Raw genomic sequence first — 17,857 nt, 5'->3', positions numbered from 1 at the left:
TCCAGGAAAGCAGAAAGCACCTGTTTCAGATGGTTCCTGTGTAACTCCTCTCATGTTTTGGCCATAGAATTGGCATGGAAATCAGATGAAAACACACAGCAGAGAAATGCAGAGCCAAAGCCCAACTTCACCACAGCTAACTCACTTTAAAACATATGAACGTTCAATTTCAAGGCCCTTGAGGAGTATTGTTAGTATTACAACTTTCCAGAAAAGAATATCATGTAACATCACACCTATATGAAACAAAATACATTTTGGAATTCACAGCTGGATTTTAGCTCCTCCGGTGCATTCCCTTTCCAATAGAGGGAAAGAGAGATGGTTGTGATTGATGGAGAATGAAAAGTAAAGAATCCCATGAAGTATGATTTCATTTAGGCCTACCAGCCTCAGGAGGACTTAGTGACTTTGAAGTTTTGCCACTGTTGGTTCAGGTTAAGATATCGTGATGCGTATGTGAATCGTGCGTATGTGAATACCTCATAGTCTGCATTAAAATCACAATGTTGAAAATTCTAAATCACTTCGAAGCCAGATGATTTTCAGAATGATTAGCTTTGCACTTTGAGCATCTCCTCAATGCATAGTGTAATCCTGAACTGTTATATGCTTATGGTTCTGACCATATAGGGTGCTTCGCAAAATTTATGGAACACACACACACACACAAAGGAAAAGCTGCAGGTTGGATTAATGGGCCGAAAAGTTTACATGCTTCTACAGAGATGGTCTCCCTAACACTACAGCCTAACAGGAAGCTTTTGCGACTATATTTGTAAAGACCTTTTGGCACCTATCTTTAGTCACGCCCATGTCTCCAACCTGCAGATACCCACGCTTGTAAAAACCCTGGGGAATTGGTGTACTGCACCCTCTACTGGTTAAAGGATGACACTTCCTATATATATATATATATATATATATATATATATATATATATATATATATATATATATATATATATATATATAATATTTAAATTGCACAACCTAATCATTTCAGTTAAATATATATAAAAAAAAGAACTTTAAAAGTATAAATGTCCACTTTTTTTTTTTTTTTACATATATGCATAATCTAAATCCTAAAACGGTTTTGGTGTTGTCTAAGAACTTGGATTTGTGCATCTGGGGCCTATTGCACAAAACTAGGATAAGGGCCAGGATAATATCGTGGTGATCCTGGCTCAATTTATCTGCTAATATACAGTTATCTTTCATTATTGTTCTTGGTGTGAGTGTGCCTTCAGGGTACGTTTACACAACAGAGGTGTACTAAATTTTGCATACAGATGACAAGATCACCAAGATATCCCAGCTTAATCCCTTATCCTAGTTTTGTGCAATAGGCCCCTGATGTAGTGGTGACATCCATAAACAAACACAAGGATATCTATTTTTTTATTTAAAAACATCAACATTCAGTTTATTGTTATAATTACACAATTTACATATTCTGCACTCAATAACAGTGAGTTTTATAGAAACCATTCAACGTTATCAATAAACATACCGTTAACAATAAAGCAATACCAAGCATTGGAATGGTCTATTTTTATGTACACAAACCAGTTGCATAATACAGTTTATGGCTTTGTCCAATAGGTGTTGGATAAAAGCACATGTCCCATGGAGCGTTTGCTAGCAGGTGGAGTAATCGCCCATTAGCAATCTGAAATAAACACTTAAGAACCTTCACAACAACTTATTTTCACCTCATACAACCACCCTATGTGCCCTCCACCTCTGGACTTAATAACATTAGGAAAACATCCCTTCTTCTATTGCGTTTTCTTGTGGTTCTCTCTGGCGGCTTTTCTCTTCAACTGCCGAATCTTCAGTTCTGTCATGGTTGAGAAGGTCCTCCATACCCACACAGCCTTAAACACAAAGAATGCGTTTAAATCAAGGACAAAATCTTAAAAGTACGCTGTAAAACATAAAATGTGATGCATATTGTAGTATTTTATATCTGAAGAACAATACTGTTAAAGGAAAACCTTACCACAATAATAACCGTGTTGAGCAAGAGCGGGACCGAGTATACTAGTGATATGAACATCCCTTTTGAATCAAAGTATTGGAACTTTGAAAAAGACCTAAAAACAAAAAGGCAGAAACATTCAGTGTAGCAACATTGACATTGTCAGTGGGTTGTGAACTTGTGATGGGTGTATAATGACCTACCTCCAATTCATAGCTGCCAACTCATTCAGGTATTCTGCACTGTAAACCATTGTGACTGCAAAACATGGAATACTGTTACATATATATATATATATATATATATATACACAATGTACAAAGTTATAAACGCATCACTTTTGTTCCTGGCCCCAATTTTCATGAGCTGAATTCTTCTATGTACACAAAATGCCATTTCTCTTAAATATTGTTCACACATCTGTCTAAATTTGTGTAAAGCTTGAGACAAACAGGTGCTGGTCATATAATTAGATTATCATCAATAAAGTGTATTTATTTAACTAATTCCATTCAAAAAATAAAACTTGTATATTATATTAATTTATCATTCACAGAATAATATATTTCAAATGTTTATTTCTTTTCATTTTGATGATTATAACTGACAACTAAGGAAAATCCCAAATTCAGTATCTCAGAAAATTTAAGACCAATACAAAAAAGGATTTTTAGAAATCTTGGCCAACTGAAAAGTATGAAAATGAAAAGTATGAGCATGTTCATTACTCAATACTTAGTTGGGGCTCATTTTGCCTGAATTACTACAGCAATGCAGCGTGGGATGGAGTCTATCAGTCTGTGGCACTACTCAGGTGTTATGAGAGCACAGGTTGCTCTGATAGTGGCCTTCAGCTCTTCTGCATTGTTGGGTCTGGCATATCACATCTTCCTCTTCACAATACCCCATAGATTTTCTATTGGGGGTTAAGGTCAGGTGAGTTTGCTGGCCAATTAAGAACAGGGATACCATGGTACTGATTGCTTTGGCACTGTGTCCAGGTGACAAGTCCTGTTGGAAAATGAAATCTCCATCTCCAAAAAGTTGGTCAGCAGCAGGAAGCATGAAGTGCTCTAAAACTTCCAGGTATTTGGCTATGTTGACCTTGGACCTCAGAAAACACAGTGGACCAACACCAGCAGAGGACATGTCACCCCAAACCATCACTGACTGTGGAAACTTTACACTGGACCTCAAGCAGCGTGGATTGTGTGCCTCTGCTCTCAAACTCTGGGACTCTGATTTCCAAAGGAAATGCAAAATTTACTTTCATCAGGAACACAACTTTGGAATACTCAGCAGTCCTTTTTGTCTTTAGCCCAGGCGAGACGCTTCTGACGCTGTCTGTTGCTCAAGAGTGCCTTGACACAAGGAATGCGACAGCTGAAACCCATGTCTTGCATAAGTCTGTGCGTAGTGGTTCTTGAAGCACTGACTCCAGCTGCAGTCCACTCTTTATGAATCTCCCCCACATTTTTGAATGGGTTTTGTTTCACAATCCTCTCCATGGTGCGGTTATCCCTATTGCTTGTACACTTTTTTTCTACCACATCTTTAAATGTGCCACTCTAAAATCTGCAGTTTTAGTGTACTGAAGGGTCCGAAAACCAGTTAGTATCTTGTGTGACCAACATTTGCTTCACGAAGTGCAGCAGATCTCCTTCGCATAGAGTTGAGTGGCCTATTATTGTGGCCAGCCTAAGGCACACCTGCACAATACCCATGCTGTCAAATCAGCATTTTGATATGCCACACATGTGAGGTGTAATATATAAATTAAATAAAGAAAAAAATATTTAGGGTATTTTCACAATTTAAATTCCCCAAAACCCCTTTTTTTAGTTGTTTGTTTTCTAATTTTGTGTTTGTATTCCACTAATATAGTTTAATAAATTTATCCTAACCTTTCACATTTGTTTTATTGCAAAAACTCACCCATCAAGAGAAAATGACAGATCTGAATGCGGTAGTATTTGCAGGACAGGATGGTGAAAGCAAAACAAAAGACATGAAAGGCCAGCAGACAAATAAGCCAGGGCTCAGACCAGTCAACCTGCAAACAAGATTACGTGATGATTATTATTACTAGTTCTTCCTTGATTAAAAAAAAAAAAAACATTGCCTTTATTTAATCCACGTGACCTCGGGTGTACTGAAAAACAGCGAAAAGCTCTAGATTAGCTTTATGTCAAAGATAACCAAATATTTCAGTGAACTTACAGACTGTAGAAAGCTCCATATTGATGTCACGCGAACATTGCTGAATCCATCGATTGGAATGGCGCTAATATTTTTAGCTTTGGACTCGGTCATTTTGTTTGACTACACGCCACTAAACCACAACATAAACCCTTCCGCATTCGTCACTATCTTTCTCTCGAGACACAACCTGACGTTCACCAATGGGTGGCGCTATTACGCTTCTTAAACATGTAGCGTTGGTTGCCTCTTAGAGCAGTTTATTCACATACAGTAACATTAAATATTTAATATTTCTTTTCAAATACGATACAAATAAATTTGTTTACATTTTATATTGAACTAAAATATAATGCTTTAAATTAAGATAGATTTTAAATGAACAAAAACAAGTCGTGTAGGGTAGGAATATATATATATATATATATACAAAAAATAGAAACGTCTATGGTAGGAACGGATATGTCAAAATAAAAGTTCTCTTTTGCAGACAGCTGGACGACATGGCAAGCCTAATTACCGGTATTCTGCAATACAATTCTAATAGCTATCGAACGGCAATAATGTATTATCGTACATAAAAAGTTACACAAAGAGAATTTCAGTAGCTAATTCTGACCTTACAGTCAGCGGTTCTGATCTGTGGTCACATATGCTCTGTGCGCACGACCCATTTATTTTTTTAATCAATATTATTTTATTTTATTTTATTTTTTTACGAAAATCATTTGATTTGATAAAAAACAACTTGAACCTGTAAATTATTTTTCATAAACATATAATCTATTTATACGTTTTCTTAAACTATCAAGATCCTTATGGTAAAACTTCATTGCAAAATATAAAAAAAATAAGTTTTAAAATTATTTTTAATAATATTTGGCTAATATTAGACTGAGTAAATCTCGCACTTGTCTATAGTCTTCTGAATTTGTGTGTTTGTTTTGTTTTCTTTAAAGTCGTTTTGGTTATCATTTACTCTCCTCCTATATACTGTTTATTCATTATTTATTTTGTATGAATAAGTAATTTTGGCTCTCTTATGTATAATATTTGGTAACACTTTATTTTACAGTGTTCTTGTTGTTACATATGGTACATGTTCTTACCATATTAAATTATGCATAATTATGCGACTAACCCTCAACCAAACCCTAATTCTAACCTATCCGTATAGTAAGTACATGTGGTTAATTATTATTACGCTGTACTTAAATATATAATTACAATGTAACAACGACACCTTAAAATAAAGTGTAACCCAATAGTTTATCCCTTAGCGTTGAATATTTATTTTTAAGAAAAGCACTTGATCTGTTAAAACTAACTTGAATTAGTGTGCATTCATCTATAATTTATTTGAGGTTTTCTTGAAATAACATTTCCTTATTGTAATGGTCATTGCAAATACGTAATACATTTGTTATAAACTTTTTTTTTTTTTTTTTTTTTATTATTATTTCATTATAATGTATGGCTGCATTTAGAGTATAAATAATGTTTGGTTCATGTTTCGGTTGTGTGGGTTTAGGTTTGAACGGGTTAAAGTCCGCAGTCGCATTCCAGCCAGCGATGACGTGCTTCCTGTGACGCAGGGAGATTTTAAAACATTGTCCTTCTCAGTAATGGCGGCTACGTTCCCTTCGCCTTCGCTAAATAACAATAAATGGTACTTTACGCGCGAACAAATCGAAAACAGCCCATCTCGCCGAGCGGGACTTGATCCCGACAAAGAGCTCTCGTATCGACAGCAAGCTGCTAACCTGCTACAGGACATGGGACAGCGGCTCAACGTGTATCTTTTTCAGTTTGCGAGGCGTCGTTCTCGGCATCTGCTGACGCCGGTTTGGGCGGCTTGTGTGGCGTTGAGTTTCAGCATTAAAATGACCTGAAACAGGTCTACCAATAAACACGCCTTTTGTATTGTGAAACTTGTGAATTAAGGCGAATAGAATAAACGATTTAAGTCCCAGTTTTGTGTTTTTTGGGGTTGTAGTTTAGGCCTCTGGGCCTAGCTTGAGGAGTCTCTCCTACTGAACAATAGCGCAGCCGGTGTCATTGCTATTCCCTCTCTCCATTTTCCACTTTTTTCTTTATTATGCCATTTGTTTACACTCCAGTATTCGACTTACATGTTGTTTACGCCATTCCAAAATATGTCTGTTAGTATTGCAATTAAACATATTGATTTGCCCCATCGGGGAGAAGTTCTGAAACAGTAAGAGAACTTAAAGTTATTGGGGTAGAGATGATTAGTTGTCCTGATTTTTTTTAGGTTAATTATGTTCCTTAATGTAATGGAGAACAGTTAAACTCCTTTTTTTCCGTTTGCAGGAGTGGGTACTTTCACTTTTTACATTTGAGTAATTGGTGCTAATATATATGAAATGATAGTACCTACTATAATAAATTAAAATACAAGAATTGATTGCAAATAATGAAAATAACAAACCTGTATCAGTCAATGTCTATGGCCCTGTTGAAAATACTGAGTTTGTTGATTTGAAAAGTTTTCCTGTTTGGACAGGAAACAGATTCACAAACAAGAAAAAATGTAGGCTGGGACTTGATTGGATGGTTGTGGTTTGGTATTTGCTGTGTTCTCTTGTGAGTGACAGGTTGTTCCGCCTTCACGCCAATAATGAAAAAAAAATATGTCGCTACGCGAGGAAGGGGAAGCTATTTTGATGAGAGATTACAAAGGCACATGCACTATTCCAATACTTTTCAATTCTGATTTCATGGTGACTTTAAATGCTTTTGATGTTAATCCCATCCTTAACTTCGGGCGACCAGGTCACAACTTACAATTAACACTGCCATTGTGTATATGCATCGGTTCTACATGATCCAGTCCTTCACCCGTTTCCACCGAAATGTGTGTGCATTATCCTTCGACAAGCTTTTTGCTAAACGTTCATAAAGCAGCAGATTGGACCGGAATCTAACCTCTTTGTTAATGTCATGTGTCGCACAGGTGATTGCTCCTGCAGCTCTCTTCTTGGCTGCGAAGGTGGAAGAACAGCCCCGCAAACTGGAGCATGTGATTAAGGTGACCCATGCGTGTCTCAATCCTCAGGACCCTTCTCCAGACACCAGGAGTGATGTAAGTAATGATAGTATCTGTCAGATGGTCTTCAAACCGTCATTTAGTCAGTGGTTCAATGCTTAAATGTAACTTATTAGAGAATAAGTTATTTTACAGCAACAGTTTTCACTGCAATGTTATTTTGCAGCAAAATTTATTTAAAGGAGTAGGTCACCCAAAATAAAACTATTCCTTTTTTTTCCAGAGTCCTTGAATGGTGGATTTTCAGCTTTGTTTTTGTAAACGTTTTTTGTAAATGAATCCCCCCCACAACAGATCAATTATGTTTATGTTATGTTTACTAGGGCTGGGTTAAAAATAATACATTTTGATCGATTTTTGTTTTGATGAATCGATATCGATTAAATCCCATCTTTTGCTCTATGCTGTTTTCAGTTGATGAATTAACAAAACTTGGCAGCTACCTGCCATCCAATAAATTGCAGTAAGCTTTGTGTAGTAAGTCTCTGCTTTTGATTTAATTATGAAATTTAAACAATAAATAGGGCCCTATAAAATCCGTTTTATTTTTTTCCCAAATTCCGTTTTATTTTTTCCCAAATTCCGTTTTTTCCGTTTTAATTTTTGCAAATTCCGTTTTTTTCCGTTTTAATTTTTGCAGATTCCTTTTTTTCCGTTAAAATGTTTGGCTATTCCGTTTTTTTTTACCCTTTACTGTTATTTTGGTGAAAAAAGAGTTTGCTTTTAATGTTAATATAATAGAACATAAAACAAAAAAATAGGAATGACCTTAAATTTATTGTGGTAACAAACATCACATTTACTTTTTAGGACAAATATGATGTAACATAACACTGCACTTCAAGTACTTCAAATATTAATGGTTATTAGCTTTAAACTTTCCGTTAAATACATTATAATAGTTTATATAAGTTAAAATGAAAGGGCTCTATTAGCTAACTAAAAAAAAAAATCATAAGAATCATCTTTTACATACAGTACTATTAAGTAAAACATTTAAAGCTGAAAATTAAAATTACAAAATAACACATTTCACCATGAAACCATGTAGTGAAATGTTCTGTGTGTTTAACAATCACCATTATGATCCAGAGCTGTGAAAAATAAAAATACACGAAAACACAACACTGCCTGAAGTTTTTTCCCCCAACTCCAAAGGCCCCTTTAAATTATTAAAACTAGATGCTTAATTTTAACTTTAAGGTTACTTATCATGTAAACTACCCATATACAGCATTTTAAATGCATGTTTGGAACAGAGGGGAAAACGGTCGCATTTGCAGCAGATATGCATTGCTGCCTAATGTGCCCATTATAAATCAAATCACGAGATGACAGGGGTCGAGCAGAACACCGGAAAATCGGACAGAATGGACAATATGTGTCTGTATGTGCAATACACGAGCCGCGGTTCAGCTGCGCGCGCGACCAATGCTGCCTGAGCACAACGAGCGCGCGGCTCCCGCTCTCCATACGCAAAGCTTCTGCGCCGCCTGCGCGTGCAGTGTGAAACCGCCGTTCGCGTCGAGTTTTTTAACTTTTTCGCTGCCGAAAACAGAGTCGTGGAGACCAACTTCGCCGTACTTTCATTGTTTTGAAGGGCGAGCTGAAATGACGGGAGGGGTTGTGTCGCGAAGATTTGCTTCCCCCCGTCTGCACTTTCCTCAGACATACGTTCTTAACCCACACGACACAGAATTTCATTACAAATATGTAAAATTCCGGGGAAATCTGCGTTAACACCAGATTCCGCGTTTATATGCAGATTCCTTGTTAATATGCCAATTCCGCGATTCCGTCCACGATTCCGTGATCGCGGAAATTATAGGGCCCTAAATAAATACAATTTTGCCTCTTGTGACAGATCACTGTAGTGCAGCTCAGTTCAAGTGAAGTGGCTGAACTGACCATTTCTTCTGCCTTACTATTAGTTACAGCATGGAATGAATATGAATGAACATCAGAAGGTATTTTGAAATTATAACACAGTGACATATAACACAGTCACTCCTACTAGCCACTTTAGTGTGTTGAATTTTATATAATCTACATTTTCAAGTGTAGTCTTTTAAAAAGGCTTCTGAAATAATAAAGTCCAATGTAGTGTTGTCAAACATTATAGATTTTTCGATACATATCAATACTGAAATATCTAAAATGCTTCCAACGCTTATTTTCCACAGAATAGATAGAATACCAGCTGTGTTGGTATACCAGCTTCTCTCTCTCTCTCTCTCTCTCTCTCTCTCTCTCTCTCTCTCTCTCTCTCTCTCTCTCTCTCTCTCTCTCTCTCTCTCTCTCTAATATCGAAAATTCGAAATTAAATCAGAATCAAAATTTGTGACAATACCCAGCCCTAGTATCAACTAATCTAAAATATCAAATTGAATCACAAGCAGCAGAACCACAGCATCAGACATAACATTGCTTTTCTTTTGAACAGGTTGTGCAACCCAGTTTTCTTATTTCTGTATTTTTCATTTTCAATCAAAATGATCTTAATTTTTTTTCTCTTAGGTTGGATATGTATAATCTTCTTCAGTCTTTATCTGTTGTGTTAGTGTTATTCATATGCCTCTCACTGTCATATGTTGATGAATTGAAGGGGCATAGCTTGTATGATAAGGTGCTGATTGGCTTGGCGCAAAAAAAAAAGGGTCATCTTAATTTGATTGAGAGCACGTAAACGTGTAGTCCATGACCAAGAGACCATGTGAGTAACCTGCCTGTCCTCTCAATCTCAGACATACCTGCAACAAGCCCAAGACCTGGTCATTCTTGAGAGCATTATACTCCAGACCCTGGGTAAGTTTGGAAGGGCAAGAATGGGTCAGTGAATCACCATACTAGAGAGATGTACCAAATAACCGCATTTATTCTCATTCACTGCTAATTTCCAGGAGTTGACAGGACTATCACAAGCTCCTAATTAAGAGCCATTACTACTCTCACCTTTTTTCATTTCTATTTCCATGTCAATCTGGCAATGCTCCCTTCCCTGTGTGGTTTACGATGCTATCGATTTTGTGTGCTGATCCTATTATATTCTTGAGTAAAGTAGAGATGTCAAAGGTATTGTTACTAAAAAAAAATTGTCGTACCAATCTTTCTGCAGGACCGTCCTCAGTCCTCTTGAATGCTTGAATGCATACCTGCCAAGATGTTAATATACTTGTATGGTGTATATTTTTTTCTTTTTGCTATATAATCTATACATTTTATTAAATTAGCTCAAATGTTTTATTAAATTATATATAACTAATTAATTAATTAACAAAACCACACATGGCAGGACAAAACAATTATGTAAATATAGTCCAGTAAACCTGCCTTATGTGGTTAATTTTAATCAAACTATATTGCAATTAAAAATATCAATTATAAATCATCTTTTACATTTTTAAACTTAATTTTTCAGATAATTTAATGAAAATCTTCTATGGCATGTATCCTTCAAATATTTCTCATTGTTCTAGTTTAAATTGTTTATATGAATATTTTTAGTAAAGGAATGTTTGCAATAGCATATTTAAAATTATTTTATATAAATCAGTAGGGGTGTAACGATATATCGTTAAACGATATATCACGATTTAAAAATATGACGTAATGTATCGTTGATGGAAACAATATGATTCGCAATATAGAGTTGTTTTATCCGAGGCTCAACTTGCTGTAGTAAGCCTATTTATAAGGTATAATGGTATAATTCACCCAAACAAATGAACAAATGTAGGCTACCACAAATGTAAACTCTGTCATCATGTACTCACCATCATGTCGTTTTTTTTTTTTAAATGTAACTTCCAAAGACAAATGAAGATATTCTTTATGAAACCAGAGGTATTTATGTCCCTCCATTTTTACAGTCCATTCCTCTCAAACTTAAAAGATGCAAAGAAAGTCATAAAGGCATGTAAAAATAACTAATCGAGTGTCTAATCCACATCTTCTTTAGTCTTCAAGTCTTCTGAAGAGACACAATGGCTTTATGTGATGAATATATTTAACACGACGCACATGCTGTAGTAAACACGGACGTTCAAATGATTGCGTGACGCGCGAAAACAACATGAGAGGGAGTAAATGCAGAATTAAAATTCTTGGATGAACTAAACGTTTACAGTTTGAGACTAGCGGTCATTCTGACGAGCTTTCTTGCGATTAGAATGTGACGGATTGCATTAATCATGCCGGAACGACGCTTCTCAGAGTCAAGAGTGCAAACATTATTTAAAGAGACACTCCTCAAAGTCAAAGCGCAAACACCATTTAAAGAGACACTCCTTGGTGAAAGCGCAATCTTTTAGAGAGAGATGCTGCCTGCATTGAGTTTCAGTGACATTATTACATTAATAATCTTATTACAAAGAATCATACAACAACTATACATAATGTTGAATATAATGTATAATAATGCAATGGGGGAATATTTGTGGGTCCTGATAATAAAACACAAATAATAATGTATAATAATAAAAAAGTACAAAAATAATAATAAAAACTCTTTATTTTGGCTTAAAATATCGGAATACATATCATATCGCGAGTTCAGTATTAAGATAGATATCGAATCGTGACATAAGTGTATTGTTACACCCCTATAAATCAGGAGTTTTTACTGGTAATGGTATCAACTACTGACGTTTTGTTATCGTGATAACCCTGGGGTAAACCGTCGTCTGAAAATTCTGTTCTGGTGCCTATAGTGGAAATTTGTTTTAAAAACTTTGACTATAACCAAATCGCCCCACAGGCCACATGCAAGGAGCTTGGCTCAAAGATATATCTCCAGTCAAGCACAGGAAGACCCTTGTTTGTGATTCACTCACTCATGTATTTTGTGTGTGGGGGACTTCACCTATATGAAGAGTCAAAGTACGTCATTGCAGTACAAATGCTAAACTAAAAGTGTCTCTCATCTCCTCTTTTCCCTTCAGCTTTTGAGATCACCATTGATCATCCCCATACACATGTTGTCAAGTGTACTCAGCTTGTGCGAGGTGAGAACCAGCTGCTCACTGTAAACTGTCCTTCGTATTGCTCGGTAATGAGTACTTCTAGCCCACCAAGCTCACAGATTTCACGTCTGATCACGAGCTTTCCTTTTGTTCCAGCGAGTAAGGATTTGGCTCAAACCTCATATTTCATGGCAACAAACAGGTATGTTGTTTTTCAAGACTGTGTTTAGATAGCATTACTTGTGTAGAAGTTTTCTCTGTGTAAACTACCAGAACTGTGTGAGGTTACAGCTACATCAATCTTTAATCCAAGTATGATGAATGACTCTAGAAAGTCAACTGCAATCTTGAGTTTTTATTTGAAATGCAGATATTTTGTAACATTATATACATTTCTTTATTGTCACGGGGTAAATTTAATGTTTCCTTGACAAATAAATACATTGATTTCTTTTTTTAAAAATCGTAAAGACCCCAGTAGTTTAAACCGTAGTTTATTTATTTCTGTAGTTTTACAATGGTAATAAATGGTTTCTCACAAATATATTTCTTCTCTTTTCCTCATTGCTGCAGTCTCCACTTGACTACATTCTGCCTGCAGTACAGCCCGCCCATTGTAGCTTGTGTTTGTATTCATTTGGCCTGTAAATGGTCCAACTGGGAGATTCCGGTTTCCACAGACGGCAAACACTGGTGGGAGTATGTTGACCCCACAGTGACCCTTGAGCTGCTGGACGGTATGTAAATGTAGATGTCACATATCTTTTCAAGTGTTTCACTTTTTAAATGGTGGTTGTCTTTTTAACTGAGAGGAAGTTTAGTTCTAGAGATCTGGAGAAGTATGTGTTTATTACTTTTCTGTTCAGTTTCATTGTTTAAAGCAGTGTGGTTTATTTAGTTCAGTTTACATTTAAAGGCAGTTTTACTAAGATTTTCAGAAAGTAACCATTGGAAAAACTTCAATGTAACATTGGACTGCAGGTTTGGGTTTTAGTCAGGACAAGAAACTATATAGCAATTAATGAATTTCTCAAGTAATGTGTGATTTTGCCCCAAGTCCTAAAGATTTGTGATAATGATTTCACAGAGCTCACACATGATTTCCTGCAGATCTTGGAGAAGACACCCAACCGCTTAAAACGCATCAGAAACTGGAAAGTAAGTCAGTTTGCCTCCATTTTAATTGTATTTGGAAAACTGTAAATACTTTGGGTCCACAAAGCATTTGGCCATTTTACTCCTGTGATGCAAAGCTGAATTTTCAGCACCATTACATCAGTCTTCAAAATTTGGTGCCTGAGAAACTATTATTATTATCATCAATTTTAAAAACTATTATGCTGCTTAATATTTTTTGTGGAAAGTGGTATAATGAATGTAAAGTTCAAAAGAACAGCATTTGAAATAGAAGTATTTGTATCATAAATGTCAAATTCATTGATCAATTTAATGCATCCTGTGTTCTGATCATGCATATTGCATCCTCATAATCTTTTTTTTGTGTGCCTCAGGCTGCAGGTCAAACCGCCAAGAAATCAAAGGTGCAAGATGGTGATCAGTCAGATGCCATTATGAACATGATATCCATGGCATCGTCCGACAGCACGTTGGCCGGACTGATGAGCCTCTCCGCCCCTCCCTCCGGTTCTTCCATGGACTCCTCAGCAGACGACAACAATGCTGCAGCCTCATCCCAACACTGGCAGCCTTCTGACAAGGAGCAGCCCATTTCCAACGAGCTCCACGTACCTGCTAAGGTTTCTCTGAGTGAATACCGGGCGAAGCATGCAGATGAACTGGAGGCGCAGAAGCGAAAGTTGGTGAACATGGAAGCAAATGTGAAACAAGGATACGCCACTGCCGCACAGGCCCTCATGAACCAGCAAAGGAAAGAGAAGCACCATCACCACCAGCAGCCCAGCTCTAGTTCCTCAGACATGAGCAACCCCTCATCTATCGTCCTAAAGCTCCCACTGGATGAGCGATCGGAACGCAGTTCCATAAAGATGCGCTTCCCCGCTCGGGGCCAATCGGATGGCGGGGGCTACAGCAGTGGAAGCAGCAGTCGTGGATCCGAGCAGGACATTAAAGTGCGGATTCGGGTTCCAGAAAGGCGAAGTGGGTCAGGAGAAGACGGGAAAACCCGCGAGAAGACCAGAGAGCGGTCCAACCACCACCACCATCATCACCATCACCATCACCACTCCTCCTCTTCCACCACCGCCTCTTTATCTGCTTCGTCTTCCTCATCCTCAGCACAAAAACACTCTGCCAGCACCTCAGGAAGTAGCAAAAAGGTCCCTGGTGACTCTGTGCGGACGAGCTCTTCGTCATCGTCATCTCGAAAAAGGACCCACTTGCCGGATCCTTCCACCAGCACCCACCCCTCGAAAGTCAGCAAATCATCCAGAAACTCGTTTCAGTTGCCGACACTTTCCGGAGTGCCCTCCCACGTGATGGGTCACGGGTCTGACATCCTTCCCTCGCTGAGCCTCTCTCACCATCAGGGAAACTATTCACACTCCAAGGCAGACAAAGCCGACACGAACGGCCACAATACGGGCGGCCAGTCCAACGAGTATCAGGACACATTTGACATGTTGAACTCGCTGCTCAGCGCGCAAGGGGTTCAGCCGGCGCAACCTCAGATATTTGACTATCGCTCTCAGTACGGAGAGTACCGGTATAGCAGTAGCGCTCGCGGAGGAACCCAGCCGCCCCCTTTACCCTCAGAACCACCTCCACCTCTGCCACCCTTACCCAAATGAACCCCTTCATCCCCCTCCCCTCACTTCATCCGTCCATGTGCGCTGATCAGATCAGTTGTCTTGGGAGTCCTGGGTTCCTTTTGTGCGTCTAACTTTCTGTGATGTTGAGTTTGACAGCAGAGTAATGTAAGGCAAAAAATGTACCTGTATCATTTTGTGCGAGCGAGTGTGTGTTCACGACACCCATCTGTGGCAATAATGTTAAAATAGAACAAAATATTGCAAAAAAAGGCAAAAAATGTTATTTATTGAAAAAAAATTGTACATACTATTTTTGATGTCACTCAGTTTTATATCAGCGCTAACAGAAAAAACCATAATGGAGTTAAGGGTATGTATTACTGAATGAGAGGGACCCATTGTCCTCTTTAAAAAGTGTAACCTTGAATGCAAAAAGAAATGTTTTTGTTTTATGAATGGATTTAAGTCTTGCTAACAATATGTGTCTTTTTTATTGATTATGGTATTTATTATTAGCCTTTTAAAACCATAGTTATTAGCAGTCGTTGCTTGAATGCATCAGGTGATATCTGGATTTTATTTTTATACTGTTGTAACCTGCTTCCCAGTCTGTATTTACTTGATACGTCACGTATGTTTTGAGAATGAACATACAAATCCCCAATATTTGCATCAAAATGTATGTTTCTAATATACGAGTAATAACTCAAGTAACATATTGATTTGGTCTGTTAAATATTTGTGGTCTTTTTTGTTTGTTTGTAACGTTTAGCTTTGTATTCTGTAAATGACTGAAAATCGACACAAATTATTTTTTCATTTTTGGCCCAAAATACAAGAATATGCCTAACTTGGGAAAGTATGTCCGGTAGGCCTACGATTCAGAGTCAGATGCAGTCATTGTTTTAAATGGTTGTAGAATATCACACTCATTTATAATACACTATACACAACAGTATGTCCAGCTTGTACTCGTTTCATGTTTTTGTTAATGACACAAACCCAAATCAGTCAGATACACACAGGCTTTTTGTCATATGATGTAACTGACTTGTAAATGGCCCTTAGACTTGAGTGAAAATGAATCTGTGATGGACAAAAGTACAATCTGATAAAAACATCTTTCCACCTATTTTTAGTGGATCTAATGTTTTTTTATGCTTTTGTTGAATGAACGACAACAGTATGGCAGTGGACCATGCAAATATTGGTTAACTAACAAATTGCAGAAAGTCATTCTGTCTGTATTTATGATTGATGTTTATTGAACTGGTGGTACTTTTGTCAATCATATTAAAGGGATGGTGATCCTTTACCCAGCCAAAACTCTATTGTGGAACACTTTGTCTGTACAATTAAAGTCAATAGGGTCCACTGTTTTTTGAACCACATTGTTTTTCATTTTTGGATGAACTATCTCTTTAAATATGCCATCCATTTTATGGTCAGTTTATGTTTGTTATGTCTCCATTTAAACACTTAAATCAGCACTTATAGACTGAATGGTGAGCATGCTGACCCATGTTTATTTGTTGCAATACCTTCATTTTTGTTTTAACACCGTGTTCACGCCATGTTGTAATTAGCGTAATTATGAGATATCGAACTGGAAAAAGAGTTCCTGTTCTCATAGAGCTCAGAATTGCGTTGATTCCATAATTCCAGCTCTGAATGAAACGTCACGTGTTGTCATTTCAAGACCACGGTAATTACGACATGGCGTGAAGGCAGCATTATAACCGCATCGAGGTCCTTTTGGTTTTTGGGAATGATAATGATAAGCCATCCAATCCTATATCACAAAGTCTTGCATGAATCCTGCAGTGAGCATTAACACTGATAGCGAGCCAATTGGTTTGTAACTTGAACAATATTGTCTCCATATTCACATCTTGCTTGATCATGTTTTTGTATGCAGTTGATAGCACAATAATCCAGACTGCTATATGACTCAGTCTCTGTAACTGTCCTCCTCTGATTAAATGGCATGACTTTCATTGATCAATTTACAGACAAAAAAAATGGAAGCATGAAATTGAGTTTCTACTGTCAGTAAATTTTACTTTAATAAATGTTGCGTTCTTTTATTAAGATGTTAGCAGGGATTCCTCCATACTTTTACCCGTTTCCTGATTGTGCCTATTGAACATTTCAGGAATATTGTGAAATTATATGAAACACTATAAGCTATAAAAGATCTGTTTTTCACCGCTTTGGTTTGGCATATTCCCTATATGATGCACTCATTTTCTGTCCCTGTTTTATCATTTCCCAGTAGAATTTGAAGGTTTAACATGTTTAGTTTTGTGTTTGCTGGTGTCTAGTCTGCTTCAGTAAGACTAAAGAGAAGGCGTTTTGTGGGTCTAATGCAATTCATGTCACCACTGTATTTTCTATGTACCTCCATTCTCAAGAATATAGCGTTTTATCAAATGTATATACTGTTTTCTGTGTTTTAGTGGTACCACATGAACTCTCAGGTTTTGAATTGAATTGTTGGGGTGTTTCTTGTCAGAAGTTAAGGTTTGCATTTTTGTGAACTCAGTTCCTTTTTATAAATGTGGTTGATGTACAATAATGTTTTATGAGAAACATACTTGTGGGTGTTTTTCTTACCGACTGCAGTGTACATTGTTATAATGTGACGGACGTACTACTCATGCTTCTTGCAGTAAATTCACTCTACCGATTTTTATACCACGACTTGACCAGTTTTGCTTCCACCTGATGTCAACAGCACCTTCATGGTTTGCCTTTGAATTCAGTGCTGGAATAAAGAGATTCAAGAAAAAACCAGGAATGTTAAATGTGGCTATTTAGAACACAATTTTTTTTTTTTTTGCCGAAAAGCCAAAAATCCGGGTTAACCAAGAAGTCACAAGAGCTGCTGTAATCCCGATTAACTTTCCATT

General features: G+C 37.1%; 2 protein-coding genes across 3 annotated transcripts; one reads left to right on the top strand and one right to left on the bottom strand.

Moving 5' to 3' along the window:
- Positions 1 to 1,404: 1,404 nt before the first annotated feature.
- tmem18 (transmembrane protein 18) lies at positions 1,405 to 4,363 on the bottom strand. Its single transcript, XM_067447196.1, has 5 exons — positions 4,207 to 4,363; positions 3,922 to 4,039; positions 2,190 to 2,244; positions 2,008 to 2,101; positions 1,405 to 1,882 (listed from the first exon to the last, which is right to left on the bottom strand). Exons 1-5 carry the CDS (start codon positions 4,297 to 4,299, stop codon positions 1,784 to 1,786), a joined length of 459 nt encoding a protein of 152 aa, XP_067303297.1. The 5' UTR covers positions 4,300 to 4,363; the 3' UTR covers positions 1,405 to 1,783.
- Positions 4,364 to 5,780: 1,417 nt separating this feature from the next.
- Positions 5,781 to 17,756, top strand: ccnt1 (cyclin T1). Of its 2 annotated transcripts, XM_067445739.1 has the most exons (9): positions 5,781 to 5,980; positions 6,982 to 7,063; positions 7,163 to 7,291; positions 10,000 to 10,060; positions 12,196 to 12,258; positions 12,373 to 12,418; positions 12,790 to 12,953; positions 13,304 to 13,374; positions 13,728 to 17,756. In XM_067445739.1, exons 1-9 carry the CDS (start codon positions 5,811 to 5,813, stop codon positions 14,982 to 14,984), a joined length of 2,043 nt encoding a protein of 680 aa, XP_067301840.1. In that variant the 5' UTR covers positions 5,781 to 5,810; the 3' UTR covers positions 14,985 to 17,756. The 2 variants fall into 2 exon arrangements, with proteins under 2 accessions (XP_067301840.1, XP_067301839.1); XM_067445738.1 differs by having other exon boundaries at positions 12,196 to 12,418.
- Positions 17,757 to 17,857: the final 101 nt, after the last annotated feature.

Source organism: Pseudorasbora parva, chromosome 6 (assembly GCF_024679245.1).
Source record: "Pseudorasbora parva isolate DD20220531a chromosome 6, ASM2467924v1, whole genome shotgun sequence".
Taxonomy (NCBI): domain Eukaryota; kingdom Metazoa; phylum Chordata; class Actinopteri; order Cypriniformes; family Gobionidae; genus Pseudorasbora; species Pseudorasbora parva.
This window is presented reverse-complemented; position numbering and strand designations above follow the sequence as displayed.

Coding starts and splice junctions, on each gene's coding strand:
- tmem18 (XM_067447196.1), bottom strand. CDS start 4,299: ATGACCGAGTCCAAAGCTAAAAATATTAGCGCCATTCCAATCGATGGA. Junction 2,245..3,921: donor CTGTCATTTTCTCTTGATGG/GTGAGTTTTTGC, acceptor CATGTTTTGCAG/TCACAATGGTTTACAGTGCA. Junction 1,883..2,007: donor TCAACACGGTTATTATTGTG/GTAAGGTTTTCC, acceptor TTTGTGTTTAAG/GCTGTGTGGGTATGGAGGAC.
- ccnt1 (XM_067445738.1), top strand. CDS start 5,811: ATGGCGGCTACGTTCCCTTCGCCTTCGCTAAATAACAATAAATGGTAC. Junction 7,292..9,999: donor CTCCAGACACCAGGAGTGAT/GTAAGTAATGAT, acceptor TCTCAATCTCAG/ACATACCTGCAACAAGCCCA. Junction 13,375..13,727: donor AACGCATCAGAAACTGGAAA/GTAAGTCAGTTT, acceptor TGTGTGCCTCAG/GCTGCAGGTCAAACCGCCAA.